The 20,220-nt window shown below is 37.7% G+C and overlaps 1 protein-coding gene across 1 annotated transcript in view; it reads left to right on the top strand.

The window, feature by feature from the left end:
• Rab2 (RAS oncogene family member Rab2) overlaps positions 1-20,220 on the top strand; it is a 232,443-nt gene that overhangs the window by 198,930 nt on the left and 13,293 nt on the right. The window contains exon 6 of the mRNA XM_090377489.1: positions 15,619-15,730. Within this exon, the coding sequence (XP_090233615.1) occupies positions 15,619-15,730 (112 nt within the window). The remainder of the gene's footprint in view (positions 1-15,618; positions 15,731-20,220) is intronic.

Here is a 20,220-nt window from a genome sequence, read left to right as displayed (position 1 = left end):
ATTCCCCAACTCGCCTCCATTGGTTTTAACGTGTTTGCAGCTTCTGTCTAGCAGACATTCTCTGTAATGGATGCGGACAGGCAATCTGCACTGTTTCATTTAGATTAGCACTTAATTTGATCTCCCCATAACGGACAGCGGGCGAGGTCACGGCCCTTTTTCTAGGAACGTTTCTTCCACGTATTGCCTCAATCGTGTGTTTATTTTCTATTTCCGATTCTCTGAATTTTATGAAGGTTTACGTCACGGTTCTAAACCCTTTTTCAACAATTTTAAGGCACATGTAAAACTTCTGATGAATTCGGTGTGTGCGGGGTGGGGGGGATTTTAATCGACCTTTCGTCTTTTCAGTTACAGTTTTCAGTTTTGTTCAGTGTCGTGTGAAGTGCACAATGTCTTCTCGTAAACATTTAACTTTAAAAGATAAAGTCGAAGTCATTAATGCGTATGATCGGCAAAAAAATAGTGTTCGCAATCTCGCTGCAAAATTCAAAATCGGGAAGACACAGGTAAGCGACATCCTAAAGAAAAAAAATGAACTGCTCAAACAGTTTTGGCAACACGGAAATGATCAGGTTCAAAAATCATTCCCGTAAACTGTTGGACTTCAAATCTGTCGCGCACGTGCTAAAAAAATTCCCATTAATGGGCCTATTATTAGGGAAAAGGCTTTGAAGGTTGCGAAATCTATGGGAGTAAATGAGTTCAAAGCTTCTGTGGGATGGCTAGACAAGTTCAAAACTCGGCATAAAATTTCTTGGAAAACCGTAAGTGGTGAAGGTGGATCTGTTGATAATGGGGTTGTAACAGAGTGGACCGTCAAATTGGAAGATTTATGTCGTTATTTTGAAGCTAAGGATATTCACAACTGTGACGAAACAGGGTTGTTTTTTTAAAGCTCTTCCTGAAAACACGAGTCTAAAAAGTGCCAGGGCGGAAAAATTTCTAAGGAACGCTTGACTGTACTATTGCGTACAAATATGCTGGGAGACTTTGAACAACCTCTGTTATAGGAAACCCACAAAATCCTCATTGTTTCAAGGGCATAAAGTTGAATCTTTTGATGTTGACTGGAAGTCTAATAAAAAGCGTGGATGACACGAGATATCATAAGCGAATGGATCAGTCACTTTAACCAAAACATGATTCGTCAAAACAGAAAAATTATTCTTTTCATGGATAATGCTGCATCTCACCCGCACATTGAATTGTCCAACATTCAAATCATTTTTCTGCCACCAAACACATCTGCAGAGTGTCAGCCCTTGGATCAAGAGATAATAAAAAATTTTAAACTTCACTACAGAAAACGTGTTGTTTTAAGACATCTCATTGCAAACATGAACGATGTAACATGTGCGAGTGACCTTGCAAAGAAAATCAGCATCCTAGATGCGATTCAATGGATTTCCTCTTCAGTAAACGCAATTAGAAAACAAACTGTCGTGAACTGCTTTGTAAAGTCTGGCTTCTCAAACGCAAAAATTGAAGTTGTGAACAGCAATGTGGAGCACCAAGAAGAACAAGAACTTCAACATCTATTGATAATGTACGATACTTCCGCTATAAGTGACCCTGGCTACAAAGATATAGACTCAAACCTCACTACAGAAGATGATGCTCTAGATATCAACGACATTATCATCGATATTTTTCAAGAAGTTCCTCATGAGAATGAAGAAACGGAAGGAGGTCATTCTGTCGAAGAACATATTGACGAACCACCGATGAAAATAAAAGAAGCGCTCATACAAATCAATTGTTTAAAAATGTTTTTCGCCGCTGAAGAAGATACTGAAGGACTTTCGATGGTTTCTTCACTCCAAACAAATGTTGAAAACAAAATTATCAGCTGGAAGAAGGTGCAGAAGAAAATAAGTGATTACTGTATGTATTTTTCTTAAGATAAAGTCATAATATGCATAGCACAATTGTATGTATATTATTTACAAAAATATTGTGCAAAATCTGTATATATTTTAATTTAATTTTACCTTAAACGTTTAACGATTTTTCTTTCTTTCTTTCTTTTTTTTCTCCCTCAGACTTCTTGTTAGCGGACACTTCTCTCTAACGGACACATTTTTGTTCCCCATGGCTGTCCATTAAAGGGAAGTTTCACTGTATATATATATATAATTACGAATAATAAAATTAAAATTAAGTAGAGAAATTGGATTTGAATTTGAATAGCGATAATATGAATTATGGATCAGGGACACTGCAAGAGCAAAGGTACCCTACAACCATAATGTATATATAAAATTATTTTTATTGTTATGTGTAGAATGTAGTAGGAATATATCTATAATTTAACTAGTGCTAATAATGAAAATACCGTGTACCCTGGGAGCGATATATGTTGATTAAAGGGGGGGAAGAAAGGAAAAGAAAAGTGTAACGTTATAAACAGGAAGAAACAAAGTGCGAATTTTGAAAAAACAAGATGCAAATTTTGAAAAGAACGACCAAGGTAGAAAATAGTATTGCAGTATCTTTCATAATTTTTGTGTCTTCTTCAGAGGTCATCCACCCAAATTATGAAAAAGAACAGCAAAACTCTTACTTCTGTTTCTGACATGTTCTGTATGTCAAAAAGCACGTGTAAGTAGCCACGTGGTAAAAACTAAAAATAATTTAGAATACAAATTTTGAATAAATAAATAAAATAAAATACAAGTTATGCAAAACTATTATGTGCCACTAAAGTATAACATACAGAACATGGATGACCTTACAGAAGTAAGCAGCCCGCTAAAAAAGTGAATACAAAGGAAGGGAGTGTCCTAATGACAAGAACTTACCGCTACTGGACGGGTTGACAGAACAGACAGAGCCGGAGGCTAACCCGTGTATATATGTGTAGAAAAGCTAGCGGCGCCTAGCGTTAGACGAATTTTGGTGTCTGTATATTATGTAATTTACGTATGCGGTGGAGCTACGCTAGGTTAAAGTTAAGTACATGATGCTCAAACACCCGGGATAGCAAAGAAACATAATAGCTTACAAAGTAGCAGTAAAAGGTAGCTAAACTTTGTTAAGACGAAAAATATAGATTGGGTATAGTAAGAGAAATAGTACTCTGATTTTGCGGTCGGTAAACTAATGGCTCACAGTGCATAAAATGTAGAAATTAGTAAAGCAAAAAGATGATTAAATTAGGGATATGCAGTTGGGCTAGGGTAGTTCGGGGTTGCAAACCCGTTCCTATAGTTAGGACCCTGAACGAATGTCCGAGAGTTGGTGTATCATGTATTTAAGTCAGTTGTGTTAAAAGTGTAACATGTATATATAAGTTACTTACAATTAACAATTAAATAAATAAATAAATCTAGATAGGTTTAAAATTAATTACAAGGTAATTACAAGGCAAATACACTATGTCAGGCCAATCGGTGGGTACAAGTTTTCCAGACCATAAGACACCAAAGAGGCATAGTGTATTGTATTTACACTATATACAAACGTGATGCGTATGGGAATAATTATAAGTTATAAACTAATAATGCTGTTTATATTGATATCTATTAAGTTCTTGTGCCTTAATATGTTAAGGGCTTTATTGATATGATGACGTAGGTATATAATAGGAAAAAGATTTTTGGTCAATTTAATGTATAATATACTGATGTTATCAATAACTGTTGTTTTGTCGCTGCATATTGTTGCTCTTCTGATGCATTGTGCTAAGATAACATTAGCATGTACCTGTTTGGAAATATTGGAATTCCATTGTGTAAAGTTTACTATGCTAAAGTTGAATGCTTCACGTTTGTTGTACAAATTGATGGAGGCTATACCATTTTTTATATTAATGTCTAGATCCAAAAAATGGGCTGCTGTATCAGAATTGTTAGTTCTTTCTAGTACAAGTTCGTTAGGGTATAGATGTCCATAATCCTGGATGAAATTCGGGCAGTTAATTACTATGAGGTCATCTATATATCTGAATAGTAATAGGTCCTGTGGAAATGAGGTTTCTGACCAGTATAGATATAGGTTGGCTATTATGCATGAGGCTGGGCTGCCCATAGGTGTTCCATTGGTTTGTTGATATACTGTATTACCATCATATATGAAGTTATTGGAAATACATAAGTTCAGTATGTTGTTCCAGTAATAGGTGTTGCAGGAAATAAAATTCTTATGTTTATCATAGATATCTTTGAGTACCAATTTGAGATTAGTTTGATTGATACTGGTAAATAGGCTATGGAAATCAAAGGTTTGAATATTATTGACTGTATTACTTTGCAAAAATTTTAATACGGGTTGGTTGTTGCCTATGATTTTACTGTTATGTATATTATGCATCAGTAGTTGCAGTAGTAGTTCAAGTGTTTTTCCAGATTTGTGTACATAACTATTTTTGCATGAGGTTATGAATCTGAAGCCTATTGGTTTTTTATGAAATTTAGGAATGAAGTAGATATAAGGTAAGCTGTAATTGCTTAAGTTGAGCTTTAGTTTTTTGTTGAAGGCCATTAGTTTTTTTGTAATGATATTACATGTACTGGAAATCGGTTTGTAGGTATTGCTTGAGTTAAGTTCATTATTTAAAGTATATGTATAAAAATATTTGCAAATGAATGCAAAATTATTGGCTGCTTTATCTACCGGTGTGATTACGAAGTTTTTGTGAAATTCTAGCAGTTTTTGTTTTAATTTAGTCAAGTTGTAGTATGTGCCCTGATGATATACATTTGAACTGTGTAATGCATATTTATGTTTGAGTATGGCGAATGTATGGCTAATCCACATATGGTATGCTTCTATAGGCGTGTTATTTTTGTAGGCTAGTTGGAAGCAGTAGTTTAACAGGTCTTGATATAGCTGCTTATTGAAGTTGGTTAAGTTTATTTTGGTAGGTGGCCTGAATTTGAATCCTTGTGATAGTACATGTCTGAGCATTGGGTCCGTAACTATGTTTAGATTTCCTGTAATGATGTGTCCATAGTCTGGATCAATATATTGCTGCATGTTGTTTTGTTGACAAATGCAGTTATTGGTGTCTGTAATATGTGATGTTAAACTGGTAGTTATAGATTTGTAGTTGCAAGCTAATAATCCAAAGGGTTTATTATACTTATATCTTACTTTAATATAACTAGGACTAGTATTCGGAAGTAGATAATTATGCTGATTTACAAGTTTATTTATATTTATTTTGTCCATGATATGGTTATTGAAGTTCAAGATAATGATTGATTGTTTTTCATGTGTTGTACAGCTTTTGTTTTTTAGATTGAATTTACAAATATCATTTATTATATGAAAGAGATGTTTGGACTCGAAATTGAAAGTGCGTATGAATTTGTGTAGTGCTTTCAGTATACTGTGTTTAGTACTAAAAATTAAATTATGTATATCATTTACATTTATAATGTTTTTATCCCAGTTTTTAAGTGTGATTTCAAAATCACCTAAAATATTACTGTGTTTGTTGCTGGTATTTTCAGATTTATGAGTACGTTCGCGTGGGTACTTATGGAACTTTATTATATTAAATTTGTCATATATACAACTGTCTGTTAAGTTATTGGTAATAATTTTAGGGTTGAATTTATTATTTAGACCATATGGGTATAATGTTTTTAATTTTAACATTATATTATTAGCACTAGTTAAATTATAGATATATTCCTACTACATTCTACACATAACAATAAAAATAATTATATATATATATATATATATATATATATATATATAGAATCCAAATATTCCAGAGTTAAATTGTAAAATATATATAAAATTATTAAGTGTTACAAATATATAAAATTATTAAGTGTTACATATAGAACTAACCGATTAATGCCATCAAATGATAGAACATTACATCGGACGTTAGGTATGTCCAAATTATATAAGTTATAGTGTAATGTAAGTACCTCCATCGTTTGAAAATCGATGTAACCACTGGCCAACCGTACCTCCAGTATACATGAAACATTACATGAAAAATATAAAATATTAGGTTAATTAACATAATAAGCCTTACATGGGAACCCATTTTGCAAGAGACTTTGTCGAGGGCTAAACCCCTACAAAATAAAATCCCATGTTAGACTGAGCCATCGGTTTCTGTTATCATCTGTCTGTATACCAAATCCAATATCCATAATAATGGATAATTCAACTAATTTAAAATTAGGTTATAGTAAAGGCTATAAATCAGTATAAATCTAGCCATCCAAAAAGGGTTATGTCTAACCATAATTTGTAAGAATACAGGCTGGATGATATCATCCAGATGATATCAACCGAATTCTCGTGTAAATTCGTGTAAATTAATATTCATGTAAATCAACGTGAAGCCTCCATTTGTGCTTCTCGTTCAGCAGCGTCAGAATTAGCCTTTCATGCCATTAACGAAAAACATACTTTTTTATTTAACGAGGCCAAAATACTTAATGTTCAACGTAATTATACGCGACTATTAATTGCAGAAACCGTTGAAATTAAATTACACGAGAATTCTGTTAATGTTCGGCGGCCATATTTGATCTCCGATGCGTGGACCTTTACACGCATGTGCGAAGACAAATAATTTCTATTTAAGTATCAGGTTTAACCCGATTCGGTAATTTTCATTCCTGTGATCACGACATACGGTCGAAAAGCGTTGTCAGCTTCAGGAAGGAAAATCGTTTTGAATATTTTCGTTAGATTCTTTTAATTACGTTAATTTGATTTTTAATTGTTTTAAATTGATTTGAATTGTGTTAAATTGATTATTTAATTATGTATATTTTACTCAAATGTACCGGTCAGTTGTCGGTTTTTTCCTTTTTAATTTCTGGAGGGTATTATACGGAAGTGTTCTACGCACTATAATGAGGTAAACTCCTCTTATTATTTTACTAATATTAGCAAACTCTGGAAAAAACATACCTCAAGCTAAAACCAGTGAAGCGACCAACACTCCAATTAGCATCCCGACTGATAATGCAAGGGTTTTTCTTGGCAGTGAACAATTGAAAACCACTAAAGAAAGCAAGAAAACTGAATCGCCCACCAACAGCATGGAAGGCGATGTTCATTCAGAAATTGAGGAATCCATACTTGAACTCCATGCGGAATGACACAATGGATATTGGATGCCCCACCTTCCCAAAAAACGACCGGAAAAAATGCTCCTCATCCAAAAAACAGCCAGATGAATCATCCTCAACAAAACCTAAATGATGCACAGCGTTTTACAATGGAATTGCAGAGGCTTTCGTTGCAACACAGACAATATAAAAGATCTAATTAACCAGTTTTCTCCAGTTGTCCTATGTCTCCAGGAAACTTACCTAACCTTACAAATTTCTCCTTCTATAAAGAACTACTGCCTTTATTGAAGAGATCGTAATACAGCTAATGCTGCCCATGGCGGTGTGGAAATCCTCATAAATTCAAAGATCCCAACCAAACATATCCCTCTTCAGACTGAATTAGAAGCTGTTGCTGTTCGAATAACTCTGCATATTGCCATAACACTTGTCTCAATATACTTACCGCCAAACCATGCTTACTCTTTAAAAGACCTGGAAGATCTCATCATATAGATTCCTCCACCTTTCTGTATATTAGGAGGTTTTAATGGACATCACCCCTTATGGGGCGCTCCAAAATTAGATAAATGGGGTAGACTCATTGAAAGACTTCTAGAGGCCCAAATCCTCACCATACTCAATAGTGGTGCACACACTCACATACAACTCCCAAATGGACACACCTCAGCAATTGATCTCTCAGTTAGTTCTCCAGTACTGGTCCCGACTATAGAGTGGTACGTACTAAAAGATCCCATGGGTAGTGACCACTTCCCAATTGTTTGTAATCTGCTCACTACAAAACCACCATTAGACCAGCCCTGCAGGAACTGGAAATTCTCTAAAGCCAATTGGGCCAAATTTCAGTCAGCAATCACTCTGGACAAAAAAACTATTGAACTACAGCCCATAGATAAAGTCACTGATTATATCACATCCTGTCTTTTAGTTGCCGATAAATATTCAATTCCATTATCAAATCCCCCGATCAATGGCACTTTAACTACTGGTGGAATGAAGAGTGCACAAAACTGAAGAAGGAAAAAAACAAAGCATTTCATTTATTCCATCTACTTCAACTACACCCAATCTAATTAACTATAAGAAGCTAAGGGCGAAAGCGCATTTCATTCAAAGGAAAGCCAAGAAAGATCATGGACTCAGTTCGCATCTACTATCAATAGAAACACCGACTCCCGATTAATATGGAAAAAAATTAGGCAGCTTTCTGGGAAGTTTCTAACCATTCCTTGGCCAAAACCTTTGCCCAAGTCTCAGCTGCTTCAAACTACACTCCAGAATTCCAGAAGATTAAGAGCACCACTGAACAGAGATCCTCGAACCTCACAATCACTTCCATGCAATCAGACTCTTCAATATTGTGAACTTTTACAGGCCACCAAAACAACACGAAACAGTGCTGCTGGGCCAGAGGGCATATATTATGTCATGCTGCAACATCTCAGTGAAAAAAAACTTACAACTGCTGCTACTCTTTTTTAATCTTATCTTCCTGGAAAATATTTTTCCAACCTCCTGGCACCATGCTACAGTTTTAGCCTTTTTGAAGCCCGGAAAAGGTCCGTCCAATCCTTATAGTTACAGGCCAATCTTTTAGCATTAGTAAAGGCATATGATGCAAGAAAGCAAGCTTATGCAGCATCAGTCAAAAAAAAAAAAAAAAAAAAACTTCCACTTCACTCCTCCGTTCGTTCGAAATACCTGTCCAGCTGAGCCTTAAATTTATTTACGCTATCAACTTCCACAACAAGGGATGGAAGTCTGTTCCACCAACCAACTACCCGCTGGCTAAAGGCAAATTTCCGCACATCTGTATTACGTCTGTCTTTCCTCAATTTGAATTTATGCCCTCTCAGGTGATTATTCTGAGCAAGAGGCAGAATTCCATCATCATTAAGCATGCTCAAACTATTCAAGGATTTATACACCTCTATCAGATCACCTCGCCTTGCCTAGTCTCCAGACACTGTAGTTTGCAAAACTTAAGCCTTTCTTCTTAAGAGCAACCCTTTGTTCCATTCACTAATCTTGTTGCCTTTCCAGCAGCTCAACAGGAACGAGTACAGAGAAGGGCAACAAGATTAGTGAATGGAACAAAGGGTTGCCCTTCTCTGTACTCGTACCAGCAGCTCTACATCCTTCTTGAAATGAGGCCTCCAGACCTGTATACAGTACTCAAGGTGTGGCCTGACCATTGCCTTATACAAGGGAATAATCACCTCCTTATCCCTGCTGGAAAAATTCCTGTATATCATTGACAATACTCCATGAGCTACTCTTGCAGCCCGTCTGCACTGCTCAGAGAACTTCATATCTGCCTGCACAACCACCACCAAGTCCCTTTCATTCTCTACCACTGTCAGTGTAGTACCACAGAGTTGATACGTTGCTGTGGGGTTGCTGTTTCCCATATGTAGTTCTTTACATTTGTCAATGTTAAACTTCATTTTCCACCTCTCAGCCCATCTGCTCAACCTTTCCAGATCCTGTTGCAGCAGCAGCAGCAGCAGCATAGCATCAGTAGTGTCCTTAACAACCCTGCAAACCTTTGTATTGTCTGCAAACTTGGACATTAAGCTTGATATACCATCATCAATATTATTTATAAATACAAAAAACAACAATGGACCCAACACTGAAACCTGAGGGACTCCACTAATAACATTAGTCCACAATGAGAAGTGTCCATTGATTGCCACTCTCTGTCTTCTCCCCCTCAATCATCCCTTTATCCATAGCAACAATTTGCCTCCAATGCCACACTGCTCCATTTTTTGCCGCAGTCTTCCATGTGCAATAGTATCAAAAGCCTTTCAAAGATCAAAGTATATAATATCAAAGTTATTCCCTGCATCCAGTTCTTTTGTGACTGCATCATAGTATCCAATTAAATTGAGGTTGTCACAGACATTCTCTCAGATATGCCAGACAAGCTATACTTGCTATCTGGGAGTCTAAAACGCTGATGGAACTGATATTCGGGTGACACTCAAGTCAAGTGGACCCAATTTCGGCGAAGTCCGGACGGTCTGTGACAGCCAAATCCTCTGCTTGCACCTTCACGATGGTGGGATTGTTAGTAATCCTGGGTATAACCTCCATGCACAAGTACATGGTGGGTGACCACCCAGGTATGAACCAACGTAAGCAGAGGTCGAGGTGTGGCGCCCACACCACATGGAGGAACGCCGCCCCTCTATGTTACCAGGCAGTACTAGGTGGTAGATGACTCTCATCAACCGGTGAAATTCCACCACTTTGCTTATTGGAGGCTTGAAATGGTGGAACCCATGTTTAGTCTCTAGAGCTAAGTTCCGGTCAACCTTTCCCTATCTCTTCCATCATGCAGTATGAATGATGACTTTTGAGGTTATGATGAACGTCGTGGCGAGATCCAATATTCCTTACATTTCGAGGGTACAGCTCTAAAATGGTGTTCACAGGCCGGCCGCTAGTTAGTACACCGGACTGAACCTATTGGTAACTCTCTAGGAAGCTTCCGGATCAGCTAGTGTATAATCTTGCTGCCTCTACTCTGCCAGATAGTGACTGGAGGGAGTCCGAGTAGTGTGTATTTGGGGGTATCGTCGAGGCCACGTTATGTCAAGGATCTGGGTATATTCTTACCACATGTACGCCATATCCAAAAATTTCATTACTTCATACAGCATGTCCCACCTACTTTTCCTTACTATTGAATACACCATGAATTGTCAAACTAATAGAGCAAGCTTATCTGCGAAAAGATCTAAACCTCCCAAGGACTTCCTAATTCATTTCACAAATATAGGTGGTCTCAATTCTAATCTCAACGATGTCCATTTCCACTTGCAGTCTGCCAAACCCCATGTACTTTTTCTGACAGAATCTCAGTTATCGGTTGATTCATCTACTGCTCATCTCAGATGCCCAAATTATTCGCTGTATGATTCCTTTCGCCTCAAAGGTGGTACTTGTGCATATGTCCGTTCTGATATTCCCTGGCAGAGACTTGGCAATTTGGAATCTCCTCTCTTTGATCTTCTCTGGCTTAAAATCTCTCTACCTCATTGTGTCAAATTCATCTGTTGTCTCTACAGTTCTCCCAACTCCACTAATCACTTGGAGCTCTTTGACTTCCTCTCTTTGCAACTTGACTTTCTCCAGTCCAACTTTCCTAACAGTGAAGTAATTTTCCTTGGTGATTTTAATGTTCACAACTCCAGCTGGCTTCCGTTTTCTAGTCACACCGACCCAGCAGGTCGAGATGCTGAGGCTTTTGCAATTACTAATGACCTAGCACAGATTGTTCATTTACCTACAAGAATACCGGACAATCCTAATCATACAGCCAATACGCTTGATCTTTTTCTCACAAACAACCCTTCTAAGTACACGGTCTAAGTGAGAGGTCCTTTAGGCACTTCAGATCACAACTTGGTGATTGCCTCTTCTCCAATGGAACCTTTATCTCATGGCTATTCCCAACCACGTGTTGTTTGGCATTACAAGAATGCAAAATGGGATGACCTGCGAGACTTCTTTTCTTCTTTTCCTTGGTCGGATTACTGTTTCAAAACTTCTGATGTCAACGTTTGCTCAGATCGTGTCAGTGAAATTATTCTTGCAGGAATGGAATCCTTTATCTCACACTCCACTTTAAAATCTCGTCCTTTATCTAAACCTTGGTTTTCCAATAAATGTGCTAAGGCTATCCAAGAGAAGAACGTTGCATATCGTAATTGGCTTGTTTCTAATTCTTCAGTTTCATTTTCTGCCTACACCAAAGCTCGCAACAGTTGTAAAGCAGTTATTAACCAGTCCAAACTACAGTTTGAACAGGCTAAGAGTAGAAAACTTGCTGCTTGCCCTAATGGTAGCCGCGCATTCTGGTCTCTTACCAAAGCTATTGGCCGCAACTTTTGCCCATCTTTGCTCCCACCTCTGTCCAAACCAGATGGTTCTGTTGCCACTTCAGCCAAGGATAAAGCTGACCTGCTAGCATCCCATTTTTCTTCCAACTCATGTATTAATGATCTTGGTAAAACACCTCCCACCATTCCCAACACGCTCCATTCAATGCCTCCTGTGGTCTTCCGTCAAAAGGATATCAGAAGGATTTCGATGAATCTTGATGCTAAGAAAGCTCCAGATCCTGATGGTATTTCTCCACTTGTTCTCAAAACGTGTGCTCATGAACTTACTCCTATTCTTTGCCGCCTTTTTTCACTTTCTTATTCCAAAGGTGTTTTTCCTTCTGCTTGGAAATTTGCTCATATCCAGCCAGTTCCTAAAAAGGGTGACAAATCCCTCCCATCCAATTATCGTCCCATTGCAATTACTTCTACTCTTTCTAAAGTAATGGAGAAATCAATTAACCGCCAAATCTTAAACTACCTAGAAACCTTCCGTCTGATCAACGATCGCCAGTATGGATTCCGTCAGTGTCGATCCACTGGAGATATTCTGGCTTATGTTACCCATTTATGGACTAATTCAATGGAAAGGTTCGGTGAAACACAAGTAGTTGCTCTTGACATCTCAAAGGCTTGTGATCGTGTTTGGCATAAAGGTCTTCTAAACAAGCTTCCATCTTATGGTTTGCCAACTGTTTTTAGTAATTGGTTATCCAGTTTTCTCTCTGATCGCTCACTGAGGGTGATGGTAGATGGCTCTCTGTCTTGTAACTTCTCCACTAATGCCGGTGTCCCCCAAGGTTCAGTTCTTTCCCCCACTCTTTTCCTCTTGTATATCAATGACCTTCTTCCATTGACTGGAAATCCTATCCATAGTTTTGCCGATGATAGCACATTGCATTCAACTTTCCATTTTGAGAAACCTTGTCCTGCTCAATCAGCTTAAACTTCTCGAAAATCTGCTACCAATTCCTTAAATGCCGATCTTCAGGTAATTCTCCAGTGGGGCAAAGACAACTTAGTTGATTTCAACCCTTCTAAAACTCAGTCTTGTCTTATATCTCGCAAAAAGGATTCTTCTACTCCTATGCTTATCTTTAGTGACACTGCGATTTCTAGGCAAAATGATATATCTCTTTTGGGGATTACCCTGACTTCTAATCTCTCTTGGCACAAGCACATTACAAATATTGCTTCCTCTGCATCTAAAAAACTTGGTTTTCTCTTTCGCTCTCGGCGTTACTTTTCTTCCAAACAGCTGCTCACTCTGTATAAATCGCAAATTCGCCCTGCCATGGAATATTGTTCCCATATCTGGGGTGGTGCCCCCAAAACCTCTCTCCGGCTTTTTGATTCCATTCAGAAGAGGGCAGTTAGGGTAATTAATGATTCATCTCTAACAGAGTCTCTCCACTCGCTTTCTCATAGACGCACTGTTTCTGCTGCATGCCTCTTCTACAGATACTTCCATGGGCACTGTTCTTCTGAATTGGCTTCTATAATTTCTGCTCTCTCTTTCAAAACAGTCCGAACACGTGCCGCCACCAGCCAACATCCATTTACTGTCCAACTTCAAACCCACAGAACCAACTTTTCATCTTCCTCATTTATTCATTCAACTGCCGTTTTCTGGAACAACCTTCCTTCATACGTATTTCCTGAAAATTACAATCTACGGAAGTTAAAGTCCAATGTCAACAAATATCTTCTTTCGTCTTCTTAACCTCAAACCCAAGCACGGTACTAAGTACTATAGGTTCTAATACCTCTCGTGTTTGGGGTTTACATAAAAAAAAAAAAAAAAAAAAAAAAATTGGTCAGGCAGGACTTCCCCTTAACAAAACCATGCTGTGTCCGAGCTCTAACGGAAGTCTTGTCTAGATGATCCTGCAGTGCTTCTTTAACCAGTGCCTCCATTAATTTTCCTGTAACAGAAGTTAAACTCACAGGTCTATAATTACTTATGTCAGCCTTTGATCCTCCTTTGTGAATTGGGGTCAGATTTGCACATCTCCAGTCCATGGGTGCCTCCCCCGAGTCGAAGGAAGCTCTCATAATTATGATTAAGGGTTTGCTTGCGTCCTCTGCTGCCTCCTTTAATATCACTGGATAGATCCCATCCACCCCAGGTGCCTTCCTTATGTTTAACTTCAACAATTTCTCCTCCACCTTGCTCTCATTTATTACAAAATCATTAGGCACCCTGTTAGTTTGATAAATTCTGTCATTTTCCTCCATTAATTACTCCTCATGAATGAATGTAGATGCAAAATACTCATTCAGCTTCTTAGCTAAATGAGCAGAATCATCAACAGTTAAACCATCGATATCAAGTGGACCAATCTGATTCATCCCCTTCTATAGTTTATATAAGTAAAGAAGTCCTTGCTGTTTTTCTTAGCATCCTTTACCGAAGATTTGTTGTAATCTGCCTTCGCTTGCCTAACCTACTTTGGGAATTGGTTACAGACTAGCTTATATCTGCCCTAGGCTAATAAGTTACCTGGTAAAAAAAAAAAATTATGTATAGAATGCTCTCATAACTATGTGGACCATCAGAGAGTAGAAATTGGCCCATCTCCAGATTTGTAGGGTTGGGCTCCTGGTAGCATCTTTCCTGGTGCCCAACCCTACAAATGACAGAGGGCAAATAATAAAACACCTTAACCTAATGCTTATTACATAAACAGCACATATTCACACATTGTTACACAGTTTTGTAACTTTGTAGCAATCACTGTGGAGTTGAACTGAAGTTCAAGGTGCCACTCTGCCTTTTATTAGAAACACATACAAGTCGTCTTGCCTCATACATGGGGTAAGTGGGACATTATCAAGTTTTGCAAAAACAGTATTTTTACTTGTTTTCCTCTATCTGGCCAGGTGGGTGTTTTGATGACACATGATGCTCTTTATGTGTGTGTTTTGTGTGCAAAGGTAATATATAAAAAATAAATAACTGTCTTTGTGAAGCCCACTATGACAGCCTAGTCAGGATGACACATTGCTATCTGCCACTCATTTCATATATTAACTGGGGGGAATTTGCACAGTCATCGTCATTTGAGAGTGATCTCAGGCAGAGAGAGAGACTGCGTGTGTGTGCAGTAATTTCCTTTGTGAGTTATTCCAGGCTTTTCAGCCCACAAATCCATTCATGAACACACACTTGTATACACATGATATGCTTGGAGTTTTTGGGTGCATGCTGGGAGTTATTAATAAAATATGTAATTTTTTTTTTAAATATCTCATTGAAAACTATGTATTTATCTAAATTTATATTAATTTATTTATTTAATTTATCTAAATTAAAAAATTAATAATAAATTTCAAGGGAATTTTAGAACTGATTTAGAAAAGAGATAAACCCAAATCTTGGTCACAGTTTTCTCTTAATATAACTTTAAAAATATCAGGTGGATGTAGAATAGTGTGCCGTAATGGCTATTAAATTCTCCCCGAACAGAAAAACACAAAGCAAATAATATAAGAATACATTTATACAACCATTTGTTATGTAGTTTTATTATTAGCTTAAAAGCTATAGATAAGGGTCCTGAGACTTGGTAACATAATTAGATTAGTAAGGACTAGTAATCTTTATATCCAAAATCAGTATCTGTTTTTTAATTATTTAGTAATAAGAGTTAAATTTCCAGTGACCTGGAATCGAGGAGAGAAGTGAAGAAGGAAGAAGGAGAGGCATTTGCTAGAGAGCATGGACTTATATTTATGGAAACATCTGCAAAAACTGCAGCAAATGTAGAAGAGGTATGAATACATGTTGCTTTCTCATTCCATGTCAGCTTTGTTTTATTGTGTTTTTAATAAATTTTCTGTATGTTGTGCACAAATTTGTATCACTTGTTAATTTTAGTTTTCCACTTTTAGCCCATTTAATTACTGAAGTGTTTAACTAATTCACATTTATCATCTTTGAAAAGAGATTGTGGTATCTCTTTGTTAATTTGATTAGTTTATTCAGTTTATTTTAAAGTCTGTATCAGTGCATAAGTGGATAATTAGGAGTAATTTTATATGAAATTTACATTGAAATGGACATTTCTTGGCTTAACTCTCTTTAGTTTTTTAATTTTTTTTATTTAAAAAAAGTAATTTAAAATAAAATTACTGCCTTTATCCTTAACAGTTGTCACTTGTTTGGTACCTCCCAAATGGAATGTTATTCTGTTAATCTATATGTCCGTGTATCCCCCCAAGCTAACACTTTTCCGACCCACCTCACACTGCCTCGATAGCATCAGCAAATATTCTTGAACCATTTGTATTTAAGTGTATCCCATTCCTGTAGAAGCAGTCTCTCCTGTTAACAAGCACAGAGCAGGCTGAGAAAAATTCTACCCCTTGACCTTTACACAATCTCTCTAGGGCCGAATTGATCGACAAGGCTCTCATCGTATACTCCCTCCTATCGTGTCTAGGCAAAATTGCAGACACTTTCAATTTCAACCCTAATTCACGGCTTTTTTCCAACAGTGACCTGTACTTGTTAAGTAATTCTGCTGGTCTTTTACTCTTAATATCATTAGTTCTAACTTGTACAACAATATCACATTTTGTCCACTTAAAAGATGATATCTGCTCTACAATGTCACCAACCTTTGCCCCTGGCAGACATACCATGGTCCTGTTCCACCTATCCTTTTTGCACTATAAGAGTCACCGACAACTACTAGTTCCTGTGGGACCAGCATATTCTACCTTGGGGATTGCCGCTGTGTTGCGTGATGTTCAAGTGCATGCTCTGCCATTGATGTGGCCAGCTAAGAGCTTGATGGGCCCCTCATTTTAGATCCTTCGAGGGAATCCAACCTGTCTTTCAAGCTATATGACAGCTTGAAAGACACGGGCATGTTTTGCTGAAACAAAAGACTCAAGCAATTTTAAAGCTATTTTATTTGCTTTTCACTTTTTACTTTCTCAGTGTAAATTTTATACCTCAAGATCTATTAGAATAATTCGAGGGAAATTGAGGTACTATTACTTTACTTATTCTTACCTCCTTTCTCCTTATGTCACAATAAACTTTCTTTTGCACATGTAAAAAATAAATAAAAAGTGCCACAACTCAAATGAAAATTATGGTTGGAATTATTTTTCTGTATTATTTGTTTCAAAGCTGTCCGTCTGGCTAGCTGTTATCTTGCCAGTTTGCTGTTAAATTTAAAGTTTAGCATAGATTATCTTTGTTTATTATTTGGACATAAATAATAAAATTATGTTTATTATGAGGGCCTATACAATAGTGCATTGGCATTCCGCTTTTTTTTTCTTTTTTTTTTTTTTTTTATGTAAACCCCAATCAAGAGAGGTATTAGAACCTATAGTACTTAGTACCGTGCTTGGATTGGAGGTTGAGAAGACCAAAGAAGATATTTGTTGATATTGGACTTGAACTTCTGTAGACTGTAATTTTCAGGAAATACGTATGAAGGAAGGTTGTTCCAGAAAACGGCAGTTGAATGAATAAACGAGGAAGATGAAAAGTTGGTTCTGTGAGTTTGAAGTTGGACAGTAAATGGATGTTGGCTGGTGGCTGCAAGTGTTTGGACTGTTTTGAAAGAGAGAGAGCAGGAATTATAGAAGCCAATTCAGAAGAACAGTGCCCATGGAAATATCTGTAGAGGAGGCATGCAGCAGAAACAGTACGTTTATGAGACAATGAGTGGAGAGACTCTGTTAGAGATGAATCAAAAATTAACCTAACTGGCCTCTTCTGAATGAAATCAAGAAGCCTGAGAGAGGTTTTGGGGGCACTGCCCCAGATGTGAGAACAATATTCCATGGTAGAGTGGATTTGCGATTTATACAGGGTGAGCAGCTGTTTGGAAGAAAAGTAACGCCGAGAGCGAAAGAGAAAACCAAGTTTGTTAGATGTAGAGGAAGCAATATTTTAATGTGCTTTTGCCAAGAGAGATTAGAAGTCAGGGTAATCCCCAAAAGAGAAATATCATTTTGCCTAGAAATCGGAGTATCACCAAAGATAAGCATAGGAGCAGAAGAATCCTTTTTGTGAGATATAAGACAAGACTGAGTTTTAGAAGGATTGAAATCAACTAAGTTGTCTCTGCCCCACTGGAGAATTACCTGAAGATCCACATTTAGGGAATTGGTAGCAGACTTTCAAGAAGTTGAAGATGATTGAGCAGGGCAAGGTTTCTCAAAATGGAAAGTGGAATGCAATGTGCTATCATCGGCAAAACTATGGGTAGGATTTCCAGTCAATGGAAGAAGGGCATTAATATACAAGAGGAAAAGAGTGGGGGAAAGAACTGAACCTTGCGGGACACCGGCATTAGTGGAGAAGTTAGAAGACAGAGAGCCATCTACCATCACCCTCAGTGAGCGATCAGAGAGAAAACTGGATAACCAATTACAAAAAACAGATGGCAAACCATAAGATGAAAGTTTGTTTAGAAGACCTTTATGCCAAACACGATCGAAAACCTTTGAGATATCAAGAGCAACTACTTGTGTTTCACCAAACCTTTCCATTGAATTAGTCCATAAATGGGTAACATAAGCCAGAATATCACCAATGGATCGACACTGATGGAATCCATACTGGCAATCGTTGATCAGACGGAAGTTTACTAGGTAGTTTAAGAGTTGGCAGTTAATGGATTTCTCCATTACTTTAGAAAGAGTAGAAGTAATTGCAATGGGAGGGATTGTCACCCATTTTAGGAACTGGCTGGATATGAGCAAATTTCCAAGAAGAAAAAAAAAAACACCTTTGGAATAAGAAAGTGAAAAAAGGCAGCGAAGAATAGGAGTAGGTTCAGGAGCACAGATTTTGAGAAAAAGTGGAGAAATACCATCGGGACCTGGAGCTTTCTGAGCATCAAGATCCTTCTGATTCTTCTAAAGGACGAGATTTTAAAGAGGAGTGTGGGATAAAGGATTCCATTCCTGCAAGAATAATTTCACTGACACGATCTGAGCAAACGTTGACATCCGAAGTTTTGGAACAGTAATCCAACCAAGGAAAAGAAATCTCGTAGGTCATCCCATTTTGCATTCTTGTAATGCCAAACAACACGAGGTTGGGAATAGCCATGAGATAAAGGCTCCATTGGAGAAGGGACGATCACCAAGTTGTGATCTGAGATGCCTAAAGGACCTCTCACTTTGACTGTGTACTTACAAGGGTTGTTTGTGAGAAAAAGATCACGCACGTTGCTTGTATGATTAGGATTGTCCAGTATTCTTTTAGGTAAATGAACAATCTGTGCAAGGCATTAGTAATTGCAAAAGCCTCAGCATGTCGACCAGCTGGGTCGGTGTGACTAGAAAACGGAAGCCAGCTGGAGTTGTGAACATTAAAATCACCAAGGAAAATTACTTCACTGTTAGGAAAGTTGGACTGGACAAAGTCAAGTTGCAAAGAGAAAAAGTCAAAAAGCTTCAAGTGATTAGTGGAGTGGGAGAATGGTAGCGGCAACAGATGAATTTGACACAATGAGGTAGAGAGATTTTAAGCCAGAAAAGATCAAAGAGAGGAGATTCCAAATTACCAAGTCTCTGACAGGGAATATCAGAATGGTCATATGCACAAGTACCACCTTTAAGGCGAAAGGAATGATACAGCGAATAATTTGGGCATCTGAGATGAGTAGTAGTTGAATCAACCGATAACTGAGATTCTCTCAGAAAAAGTACATGGGGTTTGGCAGACTGCATGTGGAAATGGACATCGTTGAGATTAGAATTGAGATCACATATATTTGTGAAATGAATTAGGAAGTGTTTGGGAGGTTTAAAACTTTTTCGTAGATAAGCTTGCGCTGTTAGTTTGACAATTCATGGTGTATTCAATAGTAAGAAAAAGTGGGTGGGACATGCTGTATGAAGTAATGAAATTTTTCGATATGGCATACACATGGTAAGAATATACCCAGATCTTTGACATAACGTGGCCTTGACAATGCCCCTTGTACACACACTACTCGGACTCCCTCCAGTCACTATCTAGCAGAGTAGAGGTAGTAAGATTATATACTAGCTGATCCGGAAGCCTCCTAGAGAGTTACCAATAGGTTCAGTCTGGCGTACTAACTAGGGGGCCAGCCTGCGAACACTGTTTTAGAGTTGTACCCTCAAAATGCAAGGAATAATGGATCTCGCCACGATGTTCATCATAACCTCAAAAGTCATCAATCATACTGCATGATGGAAGAGATGGGGAATGGTTGACTGGAACTAGCTCTAGAGACTAAACATGGGTTCCACCAATTCAA

The sequence above is a fragment of the Mastigoproctus giganteus genome, chromosome 7 (assembly GCF_048544385.1).
Source record: "Mastigoproctus giganteus isolate SK-2022 chromosome 7, ASM4854438v1, whole genome shotgun sequence".
In the NCBI taxonomy this organism is placed as follows: domain Eukaryota; kingdom Metazoa; phylum Arthropoda; class Arachnida; order Uropygi; family Thelyphonidae; genus Mastigoproctus; species Mastigoproctus giganteus.
The sequence above is the reverse complement of the archived record's forward strand: the minus strand, read 5'-3'. Positions and strand labels throughout refer to the sequence as shown.